The sequence below is a fragment of the Leucoraja erinacea genome, chromosome 11 (genome assembly GCF_028641065.1).
Source record: "Leucoraja erinacea ecotype New England chromosome 11, Leri_hhj_1, whole genome shotgun sequence".
Lineage (NCBI taxonomy): Eukaryota > Metazoa > Chordata > Chondrichthyes > Rajiformes > Rajidae > Leucoraja > Leucoraja erinaceus.
This window is the reverse complement of record NC_073387.1, coordinates 38217327-38242577: the sequence shown is the minus strand read 5'-3', so window position 1 is coordinate 38242577 and position 25251 is coordinate 38217327. Positions and strand designations below refer to the sequence as shown.

General features: G+C 44.2%; 1 protein-coding gene across 2 annotated transcripts in view; it reads left to right on the top strand.

Moving 5' to 3' along the window:
• rnf44 (ring finger protein 44) overlaps positions 1 to 16126 on the top strand; it is a 143230-nt gene extending 127104 nt beyond the window's left edge. For both annotated transcript variants that reach the window (XM_055643064.1, XM_055643063.1), the window contains exons 9-12: positions 2482 to 2566; positions 2758 to 2879; positions 4890 to 4989; positions 14731 to 16126. In XM_055643064.1, coding sequence (XP_055499039.1) covers positions 2482 to 2566; positions 2758 to 2879; positions 4890 to 4989; positions 14731 to 14793 — 370 coding nt within the window. In that variant the 3' untranslated portion in view covers positions 14794 to 16126. The remainder of the gene's footprint in view (positions 1 to 2481; positions 2567 to 2757; positions 2880 to 4889; positions 4990 to 14730) is intronic.
• Positions 16127 to 25251: the final 9125 nt, after the last annotated feature.

The window sequence follows — 25251 nt, the reverse complement described above, 5'->3', positions numbered from 1 at the left end:
AAAACCGATCCCTGAGGGTCCCCCATTAGTTGCCTCCTTCTAGTCTGAAAAGGTTCAATTTCTTCCAATTCTGTTTTAATTAAGACAGCAATTTCAATCCATTCTAACACACATCCTCTGACACCAAGGCTTTTAATTCATGCACCAGCCTCCTAAGTGGCACCTTATCATGCCTTTTGAAATCTAAATACATATATCTACGGCTTCCCCTCTGTCAGCTCTCTCTGTTACTTCTTCCAAGTTTGTCAAACTATTATAAAACCATGTTGACTAGGATTAATTGTATCCAGTTTTCTAAATGATTCTCAATTTAATCTTTAGTTATTTACTCCAGCTCTTGTCAGTAATAGCTGTTAAACCAACCAGCCTGCAGTTTCCTGCCTTCTGCCTTTTCTCCTTTTGAACAAGGGAGTCATGTTTCCAATCTCCTGTTTCCTCCTGGAGTTTAGTGAGATATAAAATCTCAATTAATAGGTTCACCATTTCTGCAGCCATTCTCTTAAAATCCTAGCATGGATTGCATAGGTTGCGAGTGACTTGTTTCATCGTTAGTATGTCCCCTCACACCCTAGTTTCTCTTGTCCCATGTAATTGGGATTTTTGTAACGTCTGGCATGTTATTTGAAATTAGTATGTCATCTATTCTGGGTAGGCAAGGTTAGAGGGATATGGGCCAAATGCGGGCAGGTACGACTAGTGTGGATGGGTCATCTTCGTTGGCATGGGCAAGTTGGGCCGAAGGGCCTGTTTCTAGGCTGCTTGACCATGTGACTATATCTTAGAGATATTAGAAATATAACGGGGTCTGAAGAAGGGGTTCGGCCCGAAACGTTACCTATTTCCTTCGCTCCATAGATGCTGCTGCACCCGCTGAGTTTCTCCAGCATTTTTGTGTATCTTAGAGATATTAGCTGTGATGATTGATGCAGAAGAGTTATTCAACATCTCTCCAATTTTCTTGTTCGCTGTTATTAATTTGCCAGCCTTGTTCTCTAGAGGCCCCACATTTAACTTAGCTGTCCTCTTCCTGTTTATATATCCATTGAAGCATCCACTGTTATTTTACTACACGCAGGGTTTCTCTGAAAATTCATTTTCTCCCTTCTTAACAGCCGTTTAGTGATCTGCTGCTGGATCTTAAAAATGCCTCAGCCCTCAGAAATACCACTATCCCTTGCCATTGTATACCCTATTGTATACTAGGGTATACAATAATGTTAAGGATTTAACATGATCTTTTGACTCATTTTGTAAACTACGATTGTGTTTCTGTTAATTGGGATAAACTCTCGCTGGGTATTATAGTCCAGCTGCCTGAATATCTACCATCGTTCTACTGAGCTCTCTCTTACTTTGCCCACCTTGGACAACTCGTCCATCACACCATTATAATTGCCCTTATTTAAATTGAAGGCACTGGCTGTAGACCCAGGGCTTTCATCCACAAACTGCATTTGTTATTTTATCACTTTGTAGATCTTTAACCACAAGATCCTTCCTTAATCTTTTCTCACTACATAAGACTCTTGTTTCCCTTCAGGCAGCATCTCTGAAGAAAGTGGACAGGCGATGGTTTGGTACTTAATCCTTCTTCAACATAGATTATTTGTTAGGTTGTGCATTGGAAATGTAATGATTTTCTAAGGTGATTGTAAATTAGGAAAGCCATTAAAAATGGCAAAAATTTGATTCTACATTTTATACATGCAAACACATGTAAAAATATAAGGAATTTATTCTAAGTTATTACACAGTTGCAATACAATTAGTAGTTCTGAATAATTCTCAATGGAAATATAAGACTGGCAATGCAAGAAGGGTATCAAAACTTTTATTTTTGTTACATCAAACATAAAATAAAATAAGGAAAGTCCAAAAGATTTTTCTAAATTTAAAAAAAAAAGGCGTTCAGGAGAATAAATTATTGAAAGATATTTCTCTGTCAGCTGAAGAGTTAATAATGTTTCAGATTAACTTGTTGTTATTAATGTTAGGACCTAAATTCTTTGAGTATGGAAGAGGACCATTTAAAAGTTAACGAGGGAACCAACCTGGCAATATGTGTAGAAACAAGGAACTGCAGATGCTGATGTACCCAAAGGACACAAAGTGCGTGACCAGTCTGACGATGGGTCCCGACCTGAAACGTCATCTATCCATGTTCTCCAGAGATGCTGTCTCACATGCTGAGTTGCTCCAGCAAAGATAGACACAAAATATTTGAGTAACTCAGCGGGACAGGCAGCATCTCTGGAGAGAAGGATCTCTGGGTCTCGACCCGAAACGTCACCCATTCCTTCTCTCCAGCGATGCTACCTGTCCCGTTGAGTTACTCCAGCATTTTGTGTCTATTTCGGTGTAAGCCATCATCTGCACTTCCACCCTACACAGTTACTCCAGCTGTTTGTGTCTTGTGAACTAATGAAGGAAATAAAGGATCTTTTTTTAATTCAAAAGTTTTATGTGTTCCCTGCCATGCAGATCAATGCTTCCAGTGCCTCCTGCTGTGGGACCAGCTATCAGTGTGGAGCTTGAGGTGGAGGATGTGGAAGTTGAAAACTATGAGGTGTGTAACTTCCATTTATAACTTCCCGGACTTTTCTTAAACTAACCTATGATGCGAGACACGAGTGCCCTTTCCAGGTTTCAGATCGACTTTCATTTAGTTTTCAGCATTTACTTGTACTTCTGCAATAAAACGTGGCCCAAGCCTTTTGATTCCCCTGTATACTATCTCTGGCCTATTTATGTTTACAGGCACTGCTAAACTTGGCTGAGCGACTGGGGGAAGCTAAGCCGAGGGGACTCACCAAAGCAGACATAGAGCAGCTTCCGTCCTACAGGTTTAATCCTGAAAACCACCAGTCAGAACAAACCTTGTAAGTAAAATGTATACTGGCAGCTTGTCTTTCAGTCTGATCTGTTTTCTCCATCCCAGCATTAGGGAAAAATAACTATTCATATAGAGTAAAGGAATGAAGAATCTTCACCCTCTCTAACTGCATGTACAGTGCAACATTGCCATTTTATCTCGATTAGTCATAGTCATAGATTGATACCGTGTAGAAACAGGCTATTTGGCTCAACTTGCCCACACCGACCAACATGTCCCAGCTACACTAGTCCCACCTGCCCACATTTGGCCCATATCCTTCCAAACCCGTCCTGTCCATGCACCTGTCTAACTGTACAAGGGGAACAATAATTGTATGAGATAAAGTGAAGGATTGAGTTTGAGTGGTAGTCCATTCTATTGGCACCATGAAAAAGTTATAAAGATCTGTGGTTTTAAAAAAACGATTCCCTATTATCTCCTGAGCAAAGCAGTTATTTGCAGAGCTTATCTCAAGAACAATGAACAGATGTCGAGTTCTTGTTCTGGAATTGTGTTGCAGTTCCACTTTTATCTGTGACTGCTTTACGGGAAAGATGAAAGGTGTGCCGTGGCTGAATTTGTAATAGCAATAGAAGGAGCTGTGTTGGGGAAAGAGGTGAGGAAGCAGGCCATGTCAGAATGCAGTAGGCTGATTGAGAAATATATTGCTTGCATCCAATTAAAGTGCAATTAATTGATAAATACAGCTGGCAATTAAGACAGAATACTTTCTGAGTTAGGAGACATTTCTTTTTAAACTTTAGACTTTAGAGATATAGCACGGAAACGGGCTCTTCAGCCCAACGAGTCTACGCCGAGCAGCGATCATCCCGTACACTAGCACTATCCTAAACACACGGGACAATTTACAATTTTACTGAAGCCAATTAACCTACAAACCTGTACATCTTTGGTTTGTGGGAGGGAATCCGGAGCACCGGGAGAAGACCCACGCTTCACAGGGAGAATGTACAAGCTCTATACAGACAGCACCCATAGTCAGGATCCAACATGGGTCTCTGGCACTGTAAAGCAGCAACTCTACCACTGTCACTGTGCCGTCCTGTTGCATGAAGTGTACGTATCATTCCCAGTTTGTTCTCCCCAGGTAGCCTTCACTGCATCTTGCAGAGCACGGTTCCTCTCACTTTCTGGCACTCTGACCATGTCTCCGGTAGACTGGGTGAAATGATAGTTATTCTTCTTTCACTTTGGAAAAGCTCAGGTCTCTTGCTCATCTTAGCTTAGCACACAGCAGAAGGTGAAAATCAGCCTTAACCTCCACTCATGAGGTATTGCCCTCAAATCTGCCTGCATTCTTTAATCTAGATGTTTCTAGACTTTAACAATTCTGCTGAAAGCAAATCAGTAATGTAAAAGCAGTGGAGTTGCTGCCTCACAGCACCAGAGACCCCGGTTTGATGCTGTCTGTACTGAGTTTGTAACCTCTCCCTTGACATGAGTGAGTTTTCTCCCGGAGCTCCGGTTTCCTCCCACACTCCAAAGGTGTACTGGCTGGTAGTTTAATTGGCTTCTGTCAAATGGTAAATTGGCCCTTGTAGGATAGTGTTAGTGTGCGGGGATCATTGGTCGGCGCGGACTCGGTCATCCAAAGAGCCTGTTTTCATGCTATATCTCCAAACTAAAAATGAAAAGATAGAGACAGACCTCATCTGCTCTCCGAAATCCACATGCTCACAGTGCCAGTTAATCCATGATGCTGGTGCTGAATTATCAGCTTCAGGAAAAAAAAATAGTATGTTTAGTATAGGCATAGTTAAATTCATATTTGTTAGCAGGAGACTGGGGTGGGAATGATTATTTTGTGCTTTGCTCAGTATGGAATTCCCAGCTTATAAACACAAATAACAGTCATTAAAAGGAGTATGCATCACATGAAAATTGCAAATTTGTATAAGGAGGATATATCTTTGCTGCACTGTGACCCCCCCCGCTATTGTCTCTAGTAATTTGAGCACATTATAACAGCACATTATTTTTCTATTCTATCTAGGTGTGTAGTGTGCTTTAGCGATTTTGAGTCGAGGCAGCTACTTAGAGTCTTACCCTGCAACCATGAGTTCCACGCCAAGTGTGTTGATAAATGGCTGAAGGTAAGAAAGCAGTTTTGACCCGAGTCTGGTGTTTAATGAACAAGAATTCCTTTAGAACGCGCTTGTGTCTCTGCTAAAATCATTTTGGTCAGCTGTAATCAAATTCATGAACATAATATAGAATTAGATGTTCATCAGAGCATATACAAGATGGTCATGTCTATTGTTGATCCATTAGCATCAGAAATTGGATTATTTTAATTAATGATTGATTTCAAATTGTATCAAAATTATCCTTTCAGTCACATCAATAATTGCCAGGTGAGCGTTCAAAATAATCATTAAAATATTACACAGGTATTTTCTTAAACCAGCCTGAAAATGTTGCATTTCTGTAGAAACCAGTGCTGCAGCACTTGTGTAATATTGCAGTTCAGTTGGATTCCACTTCCCTGGCCACTGGCTATTCTCCATAGCTCCTCTACCCTAGTTATTACTCAGATTTGAGAACTGACCTTCAACTGAAGGGGAAAAGGGAGTAAATCATAATGTACTCAACCATGTCCTAACCTAATAAACCTGCAAAACCACGAGGGGTTTCAGGGTTGTAACCAGAAACGAGTGCTGGGAGATCAAATCTAGCACCTTCCTAATCTTAATGGTTCATAAGTGATAGGAGGAGAATTATACCATTCAGCCCATCATCTACTCCACCATTCAATCATGGCTGATCTATCTTTCCCTCCTAACCCCCTTCTCCTGCCTTCACAAATGGTGCTCTGCTGTACTTACAAAGTCATAGAATGAGCATTATGTTTTGTTTTAGGAAAGCATCCAGTAAACTTAAAGTTGTAATATAATTTAAGGAACCAGAATATTTTCTTGTAGTTAATGATATCATTTGAATTACCTAAATGAATTATAACCATTTAATTCCCCACAAGTTTTCTGTTCTACATGCAGTGTGAGAGACAGATAGATAAGATGGTTGATGGGGAGGTTTAGCTGCGAGATAAGAAAGCAAAATAAACGAGTGTATGCGAAGACAATTTGTAGGACATCTTTCTTGGGCTTTCAAAGGCAAATTGAGAAAATTGCACAAGGACCATGGTTACCTGTAATATGTTCATCATTTGGTTTAACTTAGACCCACAAATTAATGGTTGGTAGTAGGGTGATGAGAGCCATCTGTTGATGATGGACATCTGTAACCCACTGCACAATTTGTGACAAAGGTAGGAGTCTGCAGTCTTGGAAAAGCCTATTTCCAAAACCAGCTGCGTCCTGATCGCCTTTCACCAACTTCCTGCCCAATTTAATAACTTCCACCTTTCATCAGTCCTGCAATGTCTCCTCTGGCCTCCACTGTGTCCTTTACCCTGTGTTTGAACAAGTTTTAATTTTAATTGCACCCCCCCCCCCAAGATTACCATTCTGGAAATGTTCTGCTGCAGTGCTCATCAGAGCGCCTGTCCAAAGTTGTGGTGTGCAAAATCCTGCACTGCCGTTTAATCATAAGCACTGAAAGATACAGCATGGAAATGGGCCCTTCATCCCACCGAGTCTGCGCTGACCATCAACCACTCATCTTTCCACTAATCCTACCCTTACTATCCTATCCAAAGGGTTTCTACAGCTATATTAATAGCAAAAGGATAACGAGGGATAAAATTGGTCCATTAGAGAGTCAGAGTGGACAGCTATCTGCAGAGCCAAAAGAGATGTGGGGAGATATTGAACAATTTCTTTTCTTCGGTATTCACCAAGGAAAGGATATTGAATTATGTGAGGTATGGGAAACAAGTAGAGTAGCTATGGAAACTATGAGATTCAAAGAAGAGGAAGTACTGACACTTTTGAGAAATATAAAAGTGGATAAGTCTCCAGGTCCGGACAGGATATTCTCTAGGACATTGAGGGAAGTTAGTGTAGAAATAGCAGGGGCTATGACAAATGTTTCAAATGTCATTAGAAACGGGAATAGTGCCGGAGGATTGGCGTACTGCGCATGTTATTCCATTGTTTAAAAAGGGGTCTAAAAGTAAACCTAGCAATTATAGACCTGGTAGTTTGACGTCAGTAGTGGGCAAATTAATGGAAAGGATACTTAGAGATAATATATATAAGCATCTGGATAAACAGGGTCTGATTAGGAACAGTCAACATGGATTTGTGCCTGGAAGGTCATGTTTGACTAATCTTCTTGAATTTTTTGAAGAGGTTACTCGGGAAATTGATGAGGGTAAAGCAGTAGATGTTGTATATATGGACTTCAGTAAGGCCTTTGACAAGGTTCCTCACGGAAGGTTGGTTAAGAAGGTTCAATTGTTGGGTATTAATGGTGGAGTAGCAAGATGGATTCAACAGTGGCTGAATGGGAGATGCCAGAGAGTAATGGTGGATGGTTCATAAAAAAAGCTGGAGAAACTCAGCGGGTGCAGCAGCATCTATGGAGCGAAGGAAATAGGCAACGTTTCGGGCCAAAACCCTTCTTCAGACTGATCGGGGGCAGGGACAAGAAAGGAAAAAGGAGGAGGAGCCCGAAGTCTGGGGGATGGGAGGAGACAGCAGGGGGACTGAGGAAGGGGAGGAGACAGCAAGGACTAACAAAATTGGGAGAATCCTTCGCTCCATAGATGCTGCTGCACCCGCTGAGTTTCTCCAGCTTTTTTGTGTACCTTCGATTTTCCAGCATCTGCAGTTCCTTCTTAAACAATGGTGGATGGTTGTTTGTCAGGTTGGAGGCCAGTGACTAGTGGGGTGCCACAGGGATCTGTGTTGGGTCCACTGTTGTTTGTCATGTACATCAATGATCTGGATGATGGTGTGGTAAATTGGATTAGTAAGTATGCAGATGATACTAAGATAGGTGGGGTTGTGGATAATGAAGTAGATTTTCAAAGTCTACAGAGAGATTTATGCCAGTTGGAAGAGTGGGCTGAAAGATGGCAGATGGAGTTTAATGCTGATAAGTGTGAGGTGCTATATCTTGGCAGGTGCTACATCTTGGCAGAATCTCATTGTAGATAGGGTGGTAAAGAAAGCTTTTGGTGTGCTGGCCTTTATAAATCAGAGCATTGAGTATAGAAGTTGGGATGTAATGTTAAAATTGTACAAGGCATTGGTGAGGCCAATTCTGGAGTATAGTGTACAATTTTGGTCGCCTAATTATAGGAAGGATGTCAACAAAATAGAGAGTACAGAGGAGATTTACTAGAATGTTGCGTGGGTTTCAGCAACTAAGTTACAGAGAAAGGTTAAACAAGTTAGGGCTTTATTCTTTGGAGCGCAGAAGGTTAAGGGGGGACTTGATAGAGGTCTTTAAAATGATGAGAGGGACAGACAGAGTTGACGTGGATAAGCTTTTCCCACTGAGAGTAGGGAAGATTCAAACAAGGGGACATGACTTGAGAATTAAGGGACAGAAGTTTAGGGGTAACATGAGGGGGAACTTATTTACTCAGAGAGTGGTGGCTCTGTGGAATGAGCTTCCAGTGAAGGTGGTGGAGGTAGGTTCGTTTTTATCATTTAAAAATAAATTGGATAGTTATATGGACGGGAAAGGAATGGAGGGTTATGGTCTGAGCGCAGGTATATGGGACTAGGGGAGAAAACGTGTTCGGCACGGACTAGAAGGGTCGAGATGGCCTGTTTCCGTGCTGTAATTGTTATATGGTTATATGGTTACTCACTACATCCTCCCCAAATTCCCATTCCCTCCCCCCCAACCTAGATTCTCCTACTCGCCTTCCCTCTTGGAGAAATTCACGGTGATCATTTAACCCACCCGCATGTTTTTGGAGCGTGGAAGCAAAATGGAGTATCCTGAGAAAACCCATGGGTTTGTGCAGAGGGGATGTGCAGACTCCACACGGATGGTACTGGAGGTCAAGAGAGAAGGAACCACCACCCTGCCCTTTACTGCCACTACCGCCTTCCGCCACCATCGCACTGTGCCATCACCCCATAGTCACGTTCTGTCTCTGCTTCTCTGGAAGCCACCACTGGACTTGAAGCAGTCCAGCATTTTCAGTCCTACCTGTTATGAGGGGGACAGTAATTGCTTCCAGATGTAAACTAAGCAGCCACGGTTCAAGAAGAATAGAGGAGGAGAGAAGAGAAGGAGAAGGAACAGGGAACCGTAAAGTCCCTTTTATCCTGACCTGCCAGTGACATTCTGTTCCAGGTGTGAGGAGCATCTGCAAGACAGATTCCCCATTCACTGCACATCTGGATCTCTGCCACTGTCCATGCCACCACATGGCAAAAGTAAATGTCACCAAAAAATAAACCCTCCAAACTAAAGTCAGGAACAAAATGATAGCATATTGCATCTAAAAGTCAGCTAATTTATCTAGAGCCTTTCCTTACAACCTGTTCGGCAACCTGCAGCGCTTTGCCACGACTCTACTAATAATGGTGGAAGATTTTAAGAATTGGGGAAGCAGTACAGACCTGAGTTCAATCCTGACTACGGGTGCTGTCGTATGGAGTTTGTACGTTCTCCCTGTGACCTGCGTGGGTTTTTTCAGTTTTCCAATTGCATCCTGCAATGCTTATCATCTGCTTTCATCTAAACTTCTCCAATCTGCCTATGAAATAAGAGTGGCCATCATTCCCATCGTTATCAGAGTAATCCCATTAGTCCTATTGCCCCACTTCCCCACCATAGTCTACTCTTTCCTATATGCTCGTTAATAACCCTCTCATCACTCCTTCCTCTAATTTTCCTACAACCATCAGCTACACTAGTGTTCATTTTCAGTAATCAGTTAACCTGCCAACCACGTGTGGAGGCACCCAGAGTACCCAGGAAACACCTTCAATGGATTTTCACAGGGAAATTGTCAAACCTCACACAGACAGCACCAGAGAATGGGATTGACTGGGATCACTGAGGCAGCAGTGCTAATCACTGTGCCGCCCATATTTTCTCCATCCTCCACAGTGCCATTTTGTGTGTATCTCCTTCATGCCCTGTCTTGCTATAAGCACATTGCATTTATATCCCTTTCTATTCTGTGTTAATTTATACACCATCAGAGAGTGTGGATTAAGGGGGAGATGGGATGTGAGGAGTAAATTAAGATTAATGGGGTCTAAACATGCATGCAGCTATCCAATAATAGCCAGCACACACTTCACTGTTGGGATTGAGTCGAGCAATTCCATTAGCCACTTCCAAGTTCGATTGTGCTGACACTGGTTGTGCACTACCTTGCCCATCTAGTTTGGGAAAATTGTCCCACACTGCATGTGGAACAATTTAAGAGAGGTCTTAACATTGAGCACACAGGATGTACAGCGCGCTCTGCGAGGGATCAACCCACGCAAGGCTGCAGGCCCGGACGGAGTCCAAGGAAGGGTACTAAAGGACTGTGCTTGTACAGCTGGCTGAGGTATTCACGAGGATCTTTAACCTGTCTCTATCTCTGGCAATGGTCCCTAAGTGCCGGAAGACAGCTACCATAGTGCCGGTGCCAAAAAAGTCAAAAATCACCAACCTGAACGAGTACTGTCCGGTTGCCCTAACTCCAATACCCATGAAGTGCTTTGAAAGGCTGGTCCTCTCACACATCAAATCCAGCATCCCTGCCTCACTGGACCCACATCAATTTTCATACGAGGCAAATAGATCCACAGAGAATGCCATTTCTCTGGCTCTTCACACTGTCCTGACACCTCTGGAAAGTCGGGGCACATACGTGAGGATGCTTTTCATAGACTACAGCTCTGCGTTCAACACAGTCATCTCCACCAAGCTCACCACCAAACTCCACCAGCTAGGCCTCAGCTCGCCGATATGCGATTGGATCCTGAACTTTCTGACGGAGCGACCGCAGGCAGTGAGACTGGGCCCGCACCTGTCCTCCACTCTCATCCTGAGCACCGGCACACCACAGGGCTATGTACTGAGCCCCATGCTCTACTCCCTCTTCAACACGACTGTTCCTGCATTCGACACCAACACCATCGTCAAGTTTGCAGACGACACAACGGTGATCGGGCTGATCACCAACGGTGATGAAACAAAATACAGAGCGGAGGTGCAGAACCAGGCGGACTGGTGCTCACGTAACAACTTGTCCCTAAACACCTCCAAGACCAAGGAGCTGATTATCAACTTCAGGAGGACACATAATGAGGAATACGCCCCAATCTCTATCAATGGGGACAGTGTGGAGAGAGTGTCCAGCTTTAGGTTTCTGGGCACACACATTTCAGAGGACCTCACATGGTCCAACACCGCTGCGCTGGTCAAGAAGGCACAGCAACGACTGTTCTTCCTGAGAACATTGAAAAAGACTGGTCTGCCCCAACCTCTGCTGACAACCTTCTACCGCTGCACCACAGAGAGCATACTAACATATAGCATCTCTGTGTGGTATCTCAGCTGCACGGAGGCGGAGGGGAGAGCTCTTCAGCAGGTCGTCCACAGAGTGCAGAAGAATATTGGGTCACAGCTGCCAGCATTGGAGGGGCATCTTCTATACACGATGCCTCAAAGGCTCCTCACACCCTTGTAATAGTCGAACTCCTATCTTCCGGCAGACGTTACAAGGCCTTCTACGCCCGCACCTCCAGACTCAGGAACAGCTTCATCCCCAGAACTATCGCTGCTCTGAACCGGCCCTGCTGAGTGCCCCCACCCCCATGAACTGTCCCTTGGATGGTCACGTTGCACATCGACCCGGCACAGACATATTTGCACTTTAGACTGTTTTACTGGTCTTTTTTTTATAAATCATGTTTCTCGGGGTATCTAAATTTTATGACATCGGGTGGAAGCTGCATACCGAATCTCGTTGCACCTATGTGCAATGACAATAAAAGTTATTATTATTATGTGTGTGACTTGGTGCTGCTGATTGAACAACTGGCAATGTGTGCAGGCTGTGACATGTGAGTCTGAGACCTTTGCAAGTTTGGGTGTGCACGTGCTGATGGATGGATGTTGTTGGTAGAGCTTGGGTGGGTTGAGTGAGGGGGTCATAGAAACATAGAAACATAGAAATTAGGTGCAGGAGTAGGCCATTCGGCCCTTCGAGCCTGCACCGCCATTCAATATGATCATGGCTGATCATCCAACTCAGTATCCCGTACCTGCCTTCTCTCCATACCCCCTGATCCCCTTAGCCACAAGGGCCACATCTAACTCCCTCTTAAATATAGCCAATGAACTGGCCTCAACTACCCTCTGTGGCAGAGAGTTCCAGAGATTCACCACTCTCTGCGTGAAAAAAGTTCTTCTCATCTCGGTTTTAAAGGATTTCCCCTTTATCCTTAAGCTGTGACCCCTTGTCCTGGACTTCCCTAACATCGGGAACAATCTTCCTGCATCTAGCCTGTCCAACCCCTTAAGAATTTTGTAAGTTTCTATAAGATCCCCTCTCAATCTTCTAAATTCTAGAGAGTATAAACCAAGTCTATCCAGTCTTTCTTCATAAGATCCCAGGAATCAGTCTGGTGAACCGTCTCTGCACTCCCTCTATGGCAATAATGTCCTTCCTCAGATTTGGAGACCAAAACTGTACGCAATACTCCAGGTGTAGTCTCACCAAGACCCTGTACAACTGCAGTAGAACCTCTCTGCTCCTATACTCAAATCCTTTTGCAATGAAAGCTAACATACCATTCGCATTCGCTAACATGATTCGGGTCCTGATCAACTAAGCTCTCCAAGGCTGATAAGAAAATGGTCAGGAGATGAATCTTGTGTGAGGTCATCAAATTCTTTGCATTGAATACTGTTCCGGGCTCTCATAGCATCCTAGAGCCATACAGTGTGGAACCAGGCCCGTCGGCACAACTTGCCCACACCGACCAACAAATCCCATCTACACTAGTCCCACTTGCCTGCATTTGGCCCATTTCCCACTAAACCTGGCCGATCCATGTACCTGTCTAATTGCTTTTTAAACGTTGGGATAGTCCCTGCCTCAACTACCTCCTCCACCAGCTCGTTCCATGCACCCACCACCTTTAGAGTCACAGTGATACAGTGTGGAAACAGGCCCTTTGGCACAACTTGCCCACACTGGCCAACATGTCCCAGCTACACTAGTCCCACCTGCCTGCATTTGGTCCATGTACCTGTCTAACTGTTTCTATGTGTGAACAAGTTACCCCTCAGATTCCTATCAAATCTTTCCCCCTTCACCTTAAACCTATGCCCTCTGGTTCTCGATTCCCCCACTCTGGGCAAGAGACTCTGTGCATCCATTTGTTCTCTCATGAATGGACACTTGACATTGGCCACATTAAGTCTCTGCTCCATTGCCTCCTGAGTCTATCTGGAGGGCCCCCGCCTTGAGCTTTGCTGATGCAGAACATTATACCATCTTTCGTTTACTGCTACAAAGCATCTGAAAATATCAGCGTAAGGTTTCTGCCATGTTGTATCTCCTCACTGTTTCAAAGGTCCACTTCAAATGATAACCATGCTTTTGAGAAGCCTGACTTAAGCAGTGCAACAATCTCTAACAGCACTGATCCCTGCGAATGTGCCTGCCCACAAAGGGAATATATTGAGCTGAACGCTGAAATCCTTGCATGCCATTTTCAGGCCTATATATTGTCATATACTACAATCCTTACACCCTTTTTTTGGAGAGGGAGCTGCCAAATTTGATCTTCAAAATATAATGAATCGGCTAGATTTCCCTATGTCAACTAACATTGGTATTCTAGGCAAAGAAATAACTGACAGATTTATTAAACTGATTCTATTTGTAAAATCAATTGATATCATAGACATCATAGAATCATACAGTGTGGAAACAGGCCCTATCTACACTAGTCCCACCAGCCTGCGTTTGGTTCATATCCCTCCATACTTTTTTTTTTTATTCATGTACCTGTCCAGGTGTTTATCTTAGGTGTTTCTTAAACGCTGTTATCGTACTTGCCTCAACTACCTTCTCTGGCAGCCTGTTCTACATACCTACCATTCTTTGTGTACACAAAAATGTTGTCCGTCAGGTTCGTATTAAATATTTTCCCCACACACCTTAGACCTATGTCCTCTGGTTCTTGATTCCCCTACTCTAAAAGACTCCATGCATTTCCCCAATGTGATCCTCTTTAGAGATACAACGCGGAAACAGGCCCTTCGGCCCACCGTGTCCGCACCGACCACCGATCCCCGAACATTAACACTATCCTACACGTACATTGGGATAATTTACACTTATATCAAGCCAATTAACCTAAACCTGTACGTCTTTGGAGTGTTGGAGGAAACCGAGGGTCTTGGGGAAACCCCATGCGGTCACGGGACGAACGGGGAGTTATTAGACTTCAAGCCTGGACTTAGACCATACTTGAACAATTCTTTTCTATGATGCATTCCATTATTCTCAACCCATTTTAACATTTAGCTTGTGCATCTACAGTTTTATGACAATTTTCTGCTTTAACTGCACTGCATTTGATGCCCTCGGTCTTTGGCACAATTCTTGTAATCATTGATTCCCTGTAGTATCTGCTGCGTTATGTTCAGCTTCATTTGCCGCCTTGTTTTGTGCTCTGCTATTACATTCGCAGAGGCAAGTTGCAATGTACCTGATTGTCCTTTAACTTATCATCTCACCTTGGATAATTATCACTGCTGCTGTAAAACATCAGACACTGTATCCTTCTGAACAGCCAACAGAAGAACGTCCTAGTTTACTGAACTTTGCAATGTTTGCTGTTCTTTGTGAAAAAATTGCTGTTTTGCATTGATTTTAGTGAATGAGAAATTATTTTTGCAGTTAATTGTAGTAGTAAAAGTAATGAGGTTTTTTCTTCTTTCCCCAGACCAATCGTACCTGTCCTATCTGTCGAGCTGATGCTTCTGAAGTTCACCGAGATTTAGAGTAAAGCCATTTCTGCAGCACAATATTTGAAGACGTTACCTAGGTGACGTGGGGGGAACTATGTTCACCCACGCATCCATGTTACCTTAAGCCTTCCCCTTGAACAACTGCAATCTAGGATCTTATCTGGAGTCCTGTTACCTCTGTTTGCACCGTGCGATTTGATGACTTCAGCAAACACCTAGTATCTTCGCTTAGAAACAGTTATGGAGTTGTGTTGTACTAACATTGTGTTCCAAACTCCAAAGATTTTAACCTGCGTGTATTTTGATGTGTATTAACATTTTATAGTTTGTATGATCATTCCAAGTATTGACACGAAATTCGAGGGGTTGTGATTTCATCATATGCTTGAAAAGAGACAGTAGGTGGAAGACGATGGGGTACTCTGCCCAGTAAACCCTCCAGCATACTGTAACTGATGGAGCGAAGTAGGATGGTTGAGATGTATGTGCGCGCGCGTGTGTCTGTATGTTATCCGTGTAATGTCTGAATGTACCTATCCATGTTTTCTTGTATTTGTACCATACACTGGTCTAGTTCTCCTGTGTGCCTTTGCACACACTATCCTAACCACTTCCAAAATATTTCCTGTATTGTTTGCATGAATAACAGTGCGTGAATGTGTTTGAGTGAAAGACTAGAGGAGGGAAAATATTTAATGTGCACATATGCATGCGTGTCCAGCCAGCTTGGACTGGTGATGACTAGCTCTATCCAGCTGTGGGTGGGGGTGGGAATCTGTGCTCAGCTATTACTGCCATGCACTGTACTGCACACATACCTAAGCTCACAGCCTTTGTGGTGCAAAAATTATTCCAAGCAGCTAAATTATTTTAGGATTTGTGGTTGTTGATTGCTCTGTAGATGCCACCAATTGTTTACCAATGATTTATGTGGTGGGATAGTGGATTGTTTACTGTTTTAATTAGTCCTGACGTGAGGGACGGGGGACTCTGTAGGAGACCCAGGGGCCAGGGCCCTGTGTTCTGTGTTAGGAAGATTTTTGCTTTGGTACTTGCACAGTTACAGTTACCTCATTTTGCCATGTATGTATTTGAAATTTGCTAATATATATATAGGAAATGGTTCTGATGCTAAACATTTTGTGTTTTCATCCCATTTGAATCATATTGTTGTAGCATTTAACATAACTAGTTATAATGTATTATACATCTGTAAACCAAATTGTTTCAGAGACAAAATTTTTAACAGATTTGTACTTTTTTTATGAAAGTTGCTAGTTATGCTTTACCAGGTAGTGCAATCATTTTTTATTGTTGTGGCTGATTTGAGAGGGTTGTTCACTAATAAATGTATGATGTATACCAATATAACCATGTTTCATGGCTGAATTTCATTTTCCAACTTGAGAATTTACTACTGATACCATGACTGCAGGGAAGTAAGTTGGTTCATGTTATTGATTAACAACATAAAGCTGAGTCATGGACATTACTATTATATCCTGTGTATATTTTACTTCCTATTGTATGTTATAAGTTGACGATGATCATATTTTGTGCAGCATTGAGACTACATTTCATTTATTTAGTCATACAGTGTGGAACCTATCAATGTAACCTATCCATGTACCTGTCTAATTGCTTCTTAAATGTTGCGATAGTCCTTGCCTCAGCTATCTCCTCCAGCAGCTCGTTCCATACACCCACTATCCATTGCGTGAAAAAGTTACCTCTCAGATTCCTATAAAATCTTTCCCCCTTCACAAGCCTATGCCCTCTGGATCTTGATTCACTCTGGGCAAGACACTGTGCATCCACCCGATCTATTCTCAAGATTTTATACACCTCTATAAGGTCATCCCTCATCCTCCTGCGCTCCAGGGAATAGTCCCAGTCTACTTAACCTTGTACTGTAAAGTACAATGACAAAATACTGTAAAGCATTTTCCTGTATCTATAGGTTTTGAAAGGATCCCTTTAATAGGCATTTTTAAACACAATCCTGCAGTCTTCAAGAGCTTCTTCCAAGGTCGTTTTGAGAACATCCTTGAATATTTTCCTCTGACCTCCTGGTAATTTCTTCCCATAACAAAGTGCGATTAATTTTCTCTCAGGTTCCCAGGGGAAAAAGTGACATCCCTACTTCTGTAAATTTTTGGCCCATGGCCAGTTAAAGAGGTGGAGAACCATTCAGAATGGCATTGAAAAGCTCACAACCGTGCACCCATTGCCCACAGAACTCCACTGTAAACCACTAAAGGAGCACACCAATTTCCAAACTACCCACTTATCTGCCCTCGCCCTCCAGTGTTGCACCGGCTCCCGCTGGCGGAAGTGGCTGTAGAGCCCACATTGACCTCACCAGTCGCCGCAGAGCCGGATGTGAACAAGTCACAGAAGAATTGAAGGAGGTGGTAGGAGTACATGGTAAGCAATTTACAAACTACGCTTGCGGATTAACAACCTAATTGGCACTTGTTACAATAACTATAGTGGCATCATTTCTTTTTTTGTTTCAGTTAAAACTCAAGTACTTTTCAGCATAATAATTTTAAGTGGCTATGAACTTGTTTAAATTTTTGATCATTTTCTATTTTATGCCTGCAGTGACAGAATTAATTAACCATATAACAATTACAGCACGGAAACAGGCCATCTCGGCCCTACAAGTCCATGCCGAACAACTTTTTTTCCCTTAGTCCCACCTGCCTGGGACAGGTGGGACTAAATTAATTGCTCAAATTTTTAGTTTAGTTTAGCGATCCTAAGCGACTTGAATAGGTTGGATGAGTGGGCAGATGCAGTATTATGTGGCTAAATGTGAGGTTATCCACTTTGATGACAAATACAGGAAGGCAGATTATTATCTGAATGGTGTCAGATGAGGAAAAGGGGAGGTGCAACGAGACCTGGGTGTCCTTGTACATCAGTCACTGAAAGTTAGCAGGCAGTGAAGAAATCTAATGGCATGTTGGCCTTCATTGTGAGAGGATTTGAGTTTAGGAACAAGGAGGTCCTACTGCAGTTGTAATTGTCTGGTGAGACCGCACCTGGAGTATTGTGTGCAATTTTGGTCTCCTAATTTGAGGAAGGACATTATTGCTATTGAGGGAGTGCAGCGTAGGTTCACCAGGTTAATTCCCGGGATGGCGGGGTTGACATGTGATGAATGGGTCAACTGGGCTTGTATTCACTGGAATTTAGAAGGATGAGAGGAGATCCTATAGAAACATATAAAATTCTTAAAGGGTTGGGCTGGGTAGATGCAGGAAAAATGTCCCCGATGTTGGGGGAGTCCAGAACCAGGGCTCACAGTTTAAGAATAAGTGGTTGGCCATTTGGGACTGAGATGAGGAAAAACTTTTTCACCCAGAGAGTTGTGGATCTGTGGAATTATCTGCCACATAAGGCAGTGGAGGCCAATTCACTGAATGTTAAAAAGAGAGAGTTAGATTTAGCTCTTAGGGGTTATGCAATCAAGTGATATGGGGAAAAGCAGGGAATGGGTTCTGATTTTGGATGATCAGCCATGATCATATTGATTGTTGGTGCTGGCTCGAAGGACCTACCCCTGCACCGATTTTCTATGTTTCGATGATCCTCATATACCAGCACCGTCCAATCATCAGGGACAATTTACAATCTTTACCAAAACTAGAAAACTACAAACCTGTACTACTTTGGAGAGTGGGAGGAAACTCTCGGAGTACCCTGGGAAAACCCACGCAGTCACGGGGAGAATGTCCAAACTCCGTACAGACAGCACCCGTAGTTGGGATCGAACCCGGGTCTCTGGCACTGTAAGTCAGCAACTCTACTGCTGCGCCACCATGCCACCCCCAATGAAAAACAAATATTCTTGATGTACCACGAATAAAGGCACTAAAGCTCCACTGTGAAAATAATCAATCTTCAAATCAGTGGCAAGATTCGTTTTCTAATTCGTTCCATCATTATTTCTTCCCTCAAAACTTTGAGCTACATTCATGGATCACCTTGCCCTTTCTCCCATGATTAAAAAAAATCAAATACTAGAGGGCTTGAGAGGGGCAAAGCTTAAAGGAGATGTGCAGGCCAACATTTTTCCAGAGGAATGCTCTGCCATTGTCGTTGGTTAAGGAGATAAAATGGCATTTAAGCAGCTTTTTGATAGGCAGGTAATGGAGTGATATGGATTATGCATATAATAATGGATAAGAGATGGTCTTGGTGTCATGTTCAGCACAGACATTGTTGTCCAAGGAGTCTGTTCTTGTGCTGCACTGTTTTATTGTTCTTTTCCCCACAACCCATCCCTCAAACTCACTGCAAACAAAAATAAACACACACAGCTTGAAATAGTTAATCTTTCCATTTTAATGAGTACCTTAAATCGACAAAAGTAAATTATTTTATTGCCATAACAAGCGCTCCAAATGTCTTAACGCATTTTCTTTGTGGTAGTTCTGTTCAAATATTGAAATTACTGTGCAAATATCAATGGTGTCTCTGAGGAAGGCCCTGCACACACTGAGTTCTGGTGGGCATGATGCAATTGCCTCTAAAACACTAAAGGGTTTTTTTTCCTTTTATGATTACAAAATTATGATTTAGGAAATGTTTTGCCTATTAGTAGTACAGGTGCACAACCTTTTATCCGGTGTTCCAGAAACCGAAAAGCTCCGAAAACCGGCCATTTTTTCCAGATGTCGTCTGCGCACCAAAGCTCGCGTTTGGCGCCAAACCTGACCCAAAACGACCCACGGTCAACCCAGGTCTGTACTACTGTAGCGGCTGCCTCCTCCCTGGAGACCGGGAGACGCTTAAACATCTGTAAATCATTGCTTAAATGTTAGTCAGTTAGTTTGGAGGGTTTTTATGTGAAGGGGGTGAAGGGGTAAACTTTAATTCTTAGTCCCCTACCTGGTCGGAGAGGCGGGGAGCGGTCAATGCCTTACCGGGTCGCCGTGCAGTAAGCTCCGCAGTGCTGTGGCCGGTGGGGCCGCGGGCGGTGCCGGTTGTAGCTCCGACCCCGGCAACTCTACCCCTGGCTGCGAGGCGCTCCAAATCCAGCGCCGCCCGCGGCCGGACGCCCCAGCTCCGCGAATGTCGGGAGTCGGCGGCGTCGCAGCGCTGGGGTATCGGCGGGGCGGGGGCAATGCCTCGCCGGGTCGCCGTGCGGCAAGCGCCGGGGCGCTGTGGCCGCCGACACACAACATCGCGGAGCGTCGCTGGATTTGGAGCCGCGCAGCCAGGGGTAGAGTTGCCAGGGTCGGAGCTCCAACCGGCGCCGCCCGCGGCCGGACGGAGCCCCCAGCTCCGCGGCTCCAAATCCAGCGACGCTCCGCGAATGTTGGAAGAAGGCGGCCACAGCGCTCCGGAGCTTGCCGCACGGCGAGCCGGTAAGGCATTGCTCGCTCCCCGCTGGTATCCCAGCGCTGCGACGCCGCCGACTCCCGACATTCTCGGAGCTGGGACGTCCGGCCGCGGGCCGCGCTGGATTTGGAGCGCCTCGCAGCCAGGGGTAGAGTTGCCGGGGTCGGAGCTACAACCGGCGCTGCCCGCGGCCGGACGGAGCCCCCAGCTCCGCGAGGTTGGGAGTCGCCGACCAGGTAGGTAGGGGACTAAGAATTAAAGTTTCCCCCTTCACCCCTACACCACCACCACCACATAAAATCCCTCCAAACTAACTGACTAACATTTATGCAATGAATCTCCCGGTCTCCGGGGAGGAGGCAGCTGCTCCAGACTTTTCAAGCCGCCCGCGCTACCTACCTAATCTACGCTAAAAATCTTCCATTCTGAAATCCGAAAATGTCCGAAATCCGACAAGTGTCTGGTCCCAAGGCTTTCGGATAAAAGGTTGTGCACCTGTAGTTCCAAGAGGTCATTATTTGTTGCAGAATCTTACCTCTTTCAGGACCACCATTTGTTTCAACTGTATCTTAACATCCCTATTTTATCTGCATCATTGCTTCTATCCATCACATCAGCACAATTGGGCAATTGCTTCATGTCTTGTTTTGAGCGATGCATCATAATTCTAGTCAAATGTTTTTCCTTCATTTACCAGAAACCCAAAGTATACTATCTGTGGCAATATTTGCACAATAGTGTTTAATGTTTTTAAAAAAAATTAATTTCTTGCATATGGATTCAGAATTTAGAGGGACCTGTTGTGTCCACATTAGCTCAATGCAAGAGCAACCCAGCTGATCCCATTGGGATGCCTTTTCCCTACAGCTGTGCAAATTATTTCAAGAATTTATACAATTCCATGTTGATGCCACAATTAAATCTGCCTCTGCGAATACCTTAACCAGTGCAATCCAGATCTTCACCATTCATCACAAAAAAAGGTGTTCACTCTTCACTTTTTAGCCTATGGTTTACTTTTTTTTTCTTGACTCCCAAATCAATGGAAATAAGTTCCATCAAAACATGATGACTTTGAAAACCTCCTCAGTTCCAGAAAGCAACTTCAGTTTATCTAGACAACAGGAACTGCAGATGCTGGTTTACAAAATCAAAACACAATGCTAAGGGTTGAGTGGGACAAGCACCATCACTGGGAACATGGATAGGTAGCAATTCAGGTCAGGACCCTTTTTCAGACCGATTGCAGTGGATATCCCAGTTGCTAACTACTTTAACACCCTCTTCCCATGCTAACCTTTCTGGCCTGTGCCTCCTCCATTGTTAGAGTGAGGTCACATGCAAACTGGAGGAACAGCACCTCATATTCCGCTTGGGTAACTTGCAACCTAATGGTATTCTCCAATTTTAGGTAACCAACCTGCATACTAACCCCTGCTCTCCCCCACCCCCGCTTTCTTCTCTCTGGCCCATCTGGATGCACACCCTTGTTGCCTATCCTCTCCCATCATCCGACACCTTTCTCCATCTGATTTCAAACATCTTGCTACCTATGTCTTTTCATCTCTGACCTTTGTCTAATCATTTGTCAATCAACCCCCCCCCTGGAACACACACACACACACACTACACCAGCTTTTCCCCCCCCCCCCCCCCCCCCTCCCCTACTACAACCAGTCTGAAAAGAAATCAAAACATTGCCTTTCCACATTCCCCAGAGATGCTGCCTGACTTGAGTTACTCCAACACCATGTCTGTTTCCAATTTATCCAGTCTATCTGCATAATTCCAGTCCCTCTTCCCCTGGAATGTTCTACTAAATGCTTCTATGGTTTCTCTAAAGCCTTCACATCTTTCCAAAAATGTGGTGCTTAGAAAAATAAATCATTAAACATCGTTGGGAACTCTTGATTGCTTTATCGCAAGACGTAATATACATTATTTACAGAATACCCAAGCCATCTTTGTTCCATCACTGATATGTTTCACAGATAATTTCTCATTTCACTGGATAAAGGGTGTAGGACAGGAAATGAGAAAGGTAGGTAAGGAAAGTATATTATATTTTACATAGTCCAGATGTGTAAACTGAGGTTAGAGACTGAAATTGTTCCATTTATATTTGGAATTAAATGGTTCATAGGCATATGTAAGATAACAGCAGGATGCAAATATGAGTGACACCCATTCTGGAAGTTTAGATAGCTTATGCACAGACTATCACAGCTGAGAGCAAGAGAGGCTGGAATTCCAACAGTCAGTACAGGTAGTTGTGTTCATAAGAAACCCCACATCATAGAAAACCACATTATAAAAGCAGTCAATGGGGGAGGGGTTCAATTAAGAGGTTCTCTAGATCCAGGTTATAACCAACTAAACCCACATACAGTGCCTTCCGTAATGTTTGGGACTAAGACTATCTATCCACATTTGTGATTTTACTCCACAATTGAGATTTTTTTGTGATTTAAAAAATCAACACCTGTCCGACAGATCAGAAACACTCTTCAGGAGTCAGGTGTGGATTTGTCAATGACCACTGTCCGCTGAAGACTTCATGAACAAAAATACAGAGGCTACACTGCAAGATGCAAGCCACTGGTTAGCTGTAAAATTAGGATGGCCAGGATACAGTTTGCCAAGAAGTACTTAAAAGAGCAACCACAGTTCTGGAAAAAGGCCTTGTTGACAGAAGAGATGAAGATTAACATATCAGATTGATGGCAAGAGCAAAGTATGGATGAGAGAAGGAACTGCCCAAGATCCAAAGCATACCACCTCATCTGTGAAACACGGTGGTGGGGGTGTTATGGCCTGGGCATGTATGGCTGCTGAAAGTACTGGCTCAATTATCTTCATTGATGATACAACTGCTGATGGTAGTAGCATAATTAATTCTGAAGTGTATAGACACATCCTATCTGCTCAAGTTCAAAGTACATTTTACAGCAAACATACTGCTAAAGCAACAAAGGAGTTTTTCAAATCTAAAAAATGGTCAAGTCTTGAGTGGCCAAGCCAATCACCCGATCTGAACCCAATTGAGCATACCTTTTATATGCTGAAGAGAAAACTGAAGAGGACTAGCCCCCAAAACAAGCATAAGCTAAAGATGACTGCAATACGTGCCTGGCAGAGCATCACCAGAGAAGACATCCAGCAACTGATGATGTCCATGAATCACAGACTTCAAGCCGTCATTGTATGCAAAGGATATGCAACAAAATACTAAACATGACTACTTCCATTTACATGACATTGCTGTGTCCCAAACATTATGGTGCCATGAAATGGGAGGGACTATATATAAACACTGCTGTAATTTCTACATGGTGAAACCAAATGTATAAAAATGGCCTTTATTAAAATCTGACAATGTGCTCTTTAACCACATGTGATTTTCTATTACAAATCTCAAATTGTGGAGTACAGAGACAAATAAATAAATGATGGGTCTTTGTCCCAAACATTATGCAGTACATAGGTGTTCCCTAATTCATAGAATCGCATTTTATCCAACTTTTGTTCTGGAAACACACAAAATATCTGTATTTGTGAATCAACAATTGGATTTTACTTGAAAGCCATGCATCCAGGAAGTACACATCGCACCTTCAACCTAGTGTTGTGGAAAACAAAACATTGGTTATTTCAAAGCCGTGTGAAGTTCTGTTCACCCCATTACAGGAAGGATGTGGTATTAAAAAAAAGTATTAAAAAAAATATTTGAATCAGACAGGGTAATCAGTCAGACCATTTTCCACAGGGTGGAAATGTCAAAGACAAGAGGACATAGCCTTAAGGAGAGGCAAAGCTGCAACCCACTGCCTGGGTTGCTGTTGGAGACAGATATGATAATTGCATTTAAGAGGTTTTTGGATATGTCCGGAAGTAGCGGCGCTGGTGAACGACTGTGGCTCGCCTGCAGTCCGTTTGTCTTTACTTTTTTGTGGGTTTTTTTTCGTTTTGTCTAGTTAAGTTTTTGGTTTTTAGGTTGTGTTTATATGGTGAGGGGGGGTTGAAACGGGGCTTGCTGTCTCTCTCTTCGTGGGAATGCGACTTTTTTGTCGTATCCCCCTTCTCTGCCTCCGTCTGTGCTGAGGCCTAATGGCGGAGCTGGCGACCTCGAGACTCCGGAGGCAGCCAGTCAGGACTCACCCTGGGCTCGCTCCCGTGAGGGCGGCCCGGCTCGCGGCTGGAAAGGCGCTCCCATGAGGGGCTGTGACCCTCCCGTGAGGGCGGCCCGGCTCGCGGCTGGAACGGCGCTCCCATGAGGGGCTGTGACCCTCCCGTGAGGGCGGCCTGGCGAGGGGCTGAGACCCTCCCGTGAGGGGTTGTGGCGCTCCCATTGGAGCGGCCCATCCCGAAGGTGGAATGGCGCTCCCGTCGGAGCGGCCCAGCTCGAGGTGGAATGGCGCCCCCGTCGGAGCAGCCCAGCTCGAGGGAGGAACGGCACTCACGTGAGGGCGATCCGGCTCGGGCTGGAACGGTGCTCGGGTGGCTGGGACGACGTTCTGGCGGCTATGACCGGACTCTGGGGTTCAGCTGCGGGCCAGCGGCTGCGTCCGCTGGACTGGAGGGCGGCAGCTTCGACCACCCCAGGCTGTGGTGTTTGAGCCGGCCCGTTCCCGGGGTTCGGTGAGCCGCAGGACTGTTTGTGCCATCGCCCGGTGGGGTATTGCCTCAGCGCAGAGAGAGAAGAGGAGGGAAGAGACTGCAGCCCTAAGATTTTTGCCTCCACCACAGTGAGGAGGTGCTTGGAGGACTCACTGTGGTGGATGTTAATTTGTGTTTAGTGTTGTTTATTATTGTATGATTGTATGTATGACTGCAGGCACGAAATTTTGTTCAGACCGCAAGGTCTGAATGACAATAAAGAAATTCAATTCAATTTAATTCAATTCAATATGCAGACTGGATATATGGATCATGTGCAGGAGAGATACAGCGCGGAAACAGGCCCTTCGGCTCACCGGGTCCGCGCCAACCAGCAAACCCCACACATTAACAAGATCCTACACACTGGGGATAATGTACACTTATACAAAGCCAATTAACCTACAAACCTGTACGTCTCGAGTGTGGGTGGGAGGAAACCAGCAAACTCGAACAGACACATTAACAAGTCTCCAGCGCTACTA